General features: G+C 42.6%; 1 protein-coding gene and 1 long non-coding RNA gene across 2 annotated transcripts in view; one reads left to right on the top strand and one right to left on the bottom strand.

The window, feature by feature from the left end:
- On the top strand, positions 1-1425 carry LOC145553559 (uncharacterized). The gene is made up of 3 exons (XR_014089584.1): positions 1-140; positions 508-640; positions 1132-1425. It is a non-coding gene; the product is annotated as an uncharacterized LOC145553559 (long non-coding RNA).
- Positions 1426-4586: 3161 nt separating this feature from the next.
- zbtb22b (zinc finger and BTB domain containing 22b) overlaps positions 4587-5038 on the bottom strand; it is a 6669-nt gene continuing 6217 nt past the window's right edge. Inside the window, 1 exon segment of the mRNA XM_081612865.1 lies at positions 4587-4592. Within this exon segment, the coding sequence (XP_081468991.1) occupies positions 4587-4592 (6 nt within the window).

Raw genomic sequence — 5038 nt, 5'->3', positions numbered from 1 at the left:
TCCCGGGCTTTAGCGTTTCAGAGCTGCTGCGGAGCAGAGACGTGCTAGTCTCTGCTGCCCTTCTGCATAGCCTTGACTTTTTTATGCCTGATATATGATGTTTTCCTGCTAGTGCATTATTGTGGCCGATATTGGGGAAGGTGTACGGAGTGAAGCTTCTTCAAACAAAACGGAGGCTCGTATGTCTTTTACTGAACCTTTCTGTTCAGTTCTTTATTGAAGAGAGAAAACGGCGACAGCTGTTCGCAACCAAGACAACCAAAATATCAGCAAAGCAAGATAGTGACAAAACAAAACCAGATACTTAAGCATTCTTCAAAATAAAAGACTTCTTCTATTCAAATAAATCATGTCTTGCACTTAAATATATTTCACTTCATCCTTGTAATTATATACAATCATGTTCAATTCAATTAATAATAATCATGTAATCTATGCTTAACATATAATTGTAAATCAGTCACTTATCATACTAAACAACATATAAGTGTAAAAAAGTCACAACAGGGAACACTGGGAAGGTGCTCCTGTGCCTGCGGAGGAAGAGAGAGAGGCTGCGGGGTTTCTGTGTCTGTGGACGTCGGCTGCCATCGTCATTCTGGGTCGCCATCCCAGCCAGGACAACCTCTTTCATCGTTTCGTACCCATCAGACACGCACAAAATAGAGCTCTATATGAAGTTTTTTTTTTTTTTTTGCTGTTCTTTTAATTTAATTTTTTTTTACCAAGGACCCTGAAAGGATTCCTTATGACCTAAATGTTTTGTTTTTCTTTTCTCTTTGTGGGTTTTTCCAGGAAAACTATGACAAAGTGTTGAAACAAAGTTGGATGTGTTTCAGTCCAGTAATTTGTAATAAATAAACTGGTTGATAGTAAACTGCTGTCTGAACCCGAGTAAATTCTGTTCTTTGGTTACACTTCCATTATTATTTTTGAGATACTTGCATTTACTTTATTTATATGCATATTAAAATCTACCTTTTCTAAATACATTTCACTCAAATATCTAAACTTACTCCAATCTGCCTTATTAAAGTTTAATCTCTCCCCACTCTTTTATACTCATTTCCAATTATTCCTACCCTTATAATTATAGGATAATGATCACTTCCTACTGTATTTCTTTATCAGTCTTGTGAAGTCTCCGAGAGAAGGTGAAGTCCTTCCCACTTCCTGCGTCACACGCACCTGTGTCCAATTAAATTAGCTGTTAATTGAAAAGAGGTGAGAGAGGAGCAGGAGTTCCTCAGACACGGACAGCAGAACAGAGTCGCGGCACCACAAATGTACTCACCAGAAGAGTAAGTTTTTATTTAATGTAAAATGTGATGTTTGGAATAGAATCGGGTTTAATGTGCAACTTTACCATTCAATGGGTGAGTTAATGTAACTTTGAAAGCAGAAAACCTTCGAATTCGTAACCGTGTGAAAACACCTGTTTGATCCAGGGTAGCCTGCTACCAAGTGTGCTGGCTAGCACATCCAGGGTAGCCCGCCAGCTGCTCGGTTGGTAGCAAGCTACCCTGGATGTGACACATAACTGTTATGCTTAACAAATACTTACCGTATGTTTGTTAACAATTAAAAATTGTTGGAGGTTGTTGCCTTCTTAGATGATATATTTTCAAGCTGGGTTGAAGAACATGAGGTGAGGTTAATGAGGGTCCTCCAACGCATTGCTAATTTTGGTCTCAAACTGTCCCCTTCTAAATGCAAATTCTTTCAGACTTCTGTGAAGTATTTGAAGTATATCTGCACAGGGGATAATAGAACCTGATCCAGCTGCTGTAAAAGAATGGCTACATTAAACAATTCTGTCAATTAAAAATTGATTTCATTTGTCATTGATTGATCAAATTTTTTTTTCAAGAATGTCTCCCTATAGGTGCCCATTGTGCCATCATCGCACTCAAAAACTGGCTGGGCACCTGAAGGCAACTCATGGTGTCAGGAACTTGGAGGAGAGCGGATCCTCGTCAGCTACGGGACAGGGCGAGTAACATCAGGGGTCAGCCCTGTCCGTAGAGGGGTGCGGCTATGCCGCATCCCGACTTGACATCCACCTCTCCTCAAGTTCCACTCGGAGGTGGCCAGGTCGCTCCTTAGTGACTATATTCAAGGAGTCAAAAGGCGCGTCACAATCATGCGCCTGGCTGTCCTCCGTGCCGCGACTCCTGCTGTCCCGTTGATCACCACGTGGGACATCGACACACTTCAGGTACATTACACTGAATGAAAGGTTCTGAGTGAAACTCTAGAAACTGACTGCATGTTTGTTTGGATTGACAGGAACGTGAAAAAAGATTTGACATGATCTAGTAATTATATTTAAATCCTATCTGTGCTAAATATTTAATATTTACATAATTAACGTTATGTTTTTGACTGTTTGGATTTTAATGCAAAGTGGTAATTGTTTTGTAGATTTTCTTTTGATACTATACAATATTTATGTTCTTCAAACTACTTTTCATTCAAAACTTAATTCCTGTCGACATGTGTCAAGTTTATTTTAAACTAGAAATGAAAAATAAACAAGTTAATATTGTAGTAGTTGGATTATCTGTGTGCTTAGATTTTCTAACACTTAGATGTGTGGCTCTCCTTCAGCTTCCACACCTTGACTACTCTTGTTTTTTGTGTCTTTCTTGTAAGATTTTAGTCGCCTTTCTTCTGCCAGCTAACCAGCAGCTGACTCTTTCTTTTCTCTTTTGTGAGTTCTCTATTTTGACCGGTTTTTTGTCCTCTGTCTTCAGCCGAGTATGTCCCAGCGGCAGTCATGTCATCGAGGAGCGTTCTCACCAGCAGCAGCTCTGAGAATTCCCTGGACATGTCTCCTCTTCAGGTTTGTGATAAAGACTCTTCCTACATCTCAGTTTGATTCTGTCAGAAGCTGTAGAGAAAATACACTGCTCAAAAAAATAAAGGGAACACTTAAACAACACAATGTAAATCAAACTTCTGTGAAATCAAACTGTCCACTTAGGAAGCAACACTGATTGACCCGACGAGGGTCTCTGTAATCGGTGTTGCTTCCTAAGTGGACAGTTTGATTTCACAGAAGTATGACTTACTTGGAGTTTATTGTGGTGTCCCTTTATTTTTTTTGAGCAGTATACTTTTCAGTTTTTTCATAAGTTTGGTGCAGTTTGTTCATGAACCAGAATGTGAGAAAAGTCGAGCTCATACCACTTCCCCATGCTGGAGATTTTTAGTTTAATAGTAATAATAAATAAAATTACACAGGGACATCAGACCCAACAGTAGGTCAGACGGTAATAAATAATCTGGTGTGTGTTATTGTCCTGCAAACTTTGCTTAATTCTACTTTTTTCTATTTAATCATTTATCACATTTATCACTGACATCCACCTCCCCTCAAAGCCCACTCCCAGGGAGACTTGTGGATGCAAGTTGGCCCACTATGCAGCTGAAGGACTTGAACCACAACTTCAAGCGGTGGATCAGGCTCTTGGAGCAGGTATGGAAAAATCGATGACCACATTCAATGACCTACCTGTGTTCTCCTTTCCTGCAGGACTGACCTGCTTCTGGTATTGACTCCTTCCCTTCCGGTAGTCTGGCTGCCATTCCCCGCTGGTTGAGTGGCTGACGTCCGGGAGCGGTGGGTCCTGCTGGGGAATGGTCCCGGCAGGACCCGCCGCTCCCTGATGGAGGCGGTATCCCAGCGGGCGTGAGCGCTGGGAGACGGCAGCCATTGGGGAGCGAAGGGTCCTGCTGGGGAATGGTCCCCGCAGGACCCGCCTCTCCCTGTTGGCGGCCGTCTCCCAGCGAAGAATGGCAGCCAGACTACCAGAAGGGAACGAGTCAATACCAGAAGTGGTTCAGAAACTACCACCAGGGACTGAGAGGGAGCCAGCCATGGGTACCCACAGAGCCATCGTCCAGGAGGGACCTGCCTCTGCTCCAGAGCCCGCCGTCCAGGAGGACCTGCCTCTGCTCCAGAGCCCGCCGTCCAGGCCTGCCTCTGCTCCAGAGCCCGCCGTCCAGGAGGGACCTGCCTCTGCTCCAGAGCCCGCCGTCCAGGAGGGACCTGCCTCTGCTCCAGAGCCCGCCGTCCAGGAGGGCCCAGAGCCCGCCGGCCAGGAGGGACCTGCCGCAAAACTCATGTCCCCTCCTCCTGTCCGATGACTGCAGTCCGTTAGAACTTTTTTTGTCCAGCAGCGACGACGGTAGACAGGAGGCGGAAGAGCACCTTGAAGTTCTATTTTAAGGAAGTAGAACTTCCTTGAACTTTATACGAGTGGCTTTTGTAACCATTTGTTTTTTTTTGTCATGTGAATTTCCCCTGCACTTTTTTTTTTCTATTCCACTTATTAGGTTTGAAGTCTTTTTTTTTTTACGTTTTTGCACCTTATTTTCTTTAATATTTTGCACTTTATTATAGTCCATCGAGTCTTTGTGTGCGTTTTATTTTTTCATACAAGTACTTGCATTTCCTTTTTTGCACTTGTATTTTGAGTCTTTGTGTTTTTTTTAATACATGTACTTACCATGTCCTTTTTTTTGCACTTTATAAATAAAAAAATGTGTCAAAATCAAAACTCTTATCATTTAAAATGGCATCAATCCTGAAGCATTGAGTCCTGTTGGCTAAGTGCCTTCCTTCCTTTCCAAGACTTTTTTTTTTGTACATGAAGGGTTCTCTGCTCTGAGCATGTGACCTCGAACCGGGGACTCCCTGCCGGCAGTGGCGGAGCTAGACTTTTAAAGTTGGGGGGGCCAGGACTACCTCTGGGGGGAAAATTTTATATGTGTGTGTGCACATATATATAATTTAAAAAAATAACCAAACTGAATATTTGGTTAGTTTTTAAGCCCCTCTGTCATTTGACATGTTATAATTAACACCTTTGACTGGCGCACATGGAGACATGATACGCAGAGTTCATCGCAGAGGAAACTAAAATCAATCAAATTAAAGATCCTTTCTGAATATCATCTCATGGACACTGAACTAAATGCGTCTTTCTGACCGGGAGCTGACAGCGTGTTGAAGAGTTATGGACACCTTGGT

Source organism: Poecilia reticulata, chromosome 11 (genome assembly GCF_904066995.2).
Source record: "Poecilia reticulata chromosome 11, P_reticulata-male-v2, whole genome shotgun sequence".
NCBI classification, from domain to species: Eukaryota; Metazoa; Chordata; class Actinopteri; order Cyprinodontiformes; family Poeciliidae; genus Poecilia; species Poecilia reticulata.
Note: the sequence above shows the minus strand (reverse complement) of the source record. Positions and strands in the feature narration are given on the sequence as shown.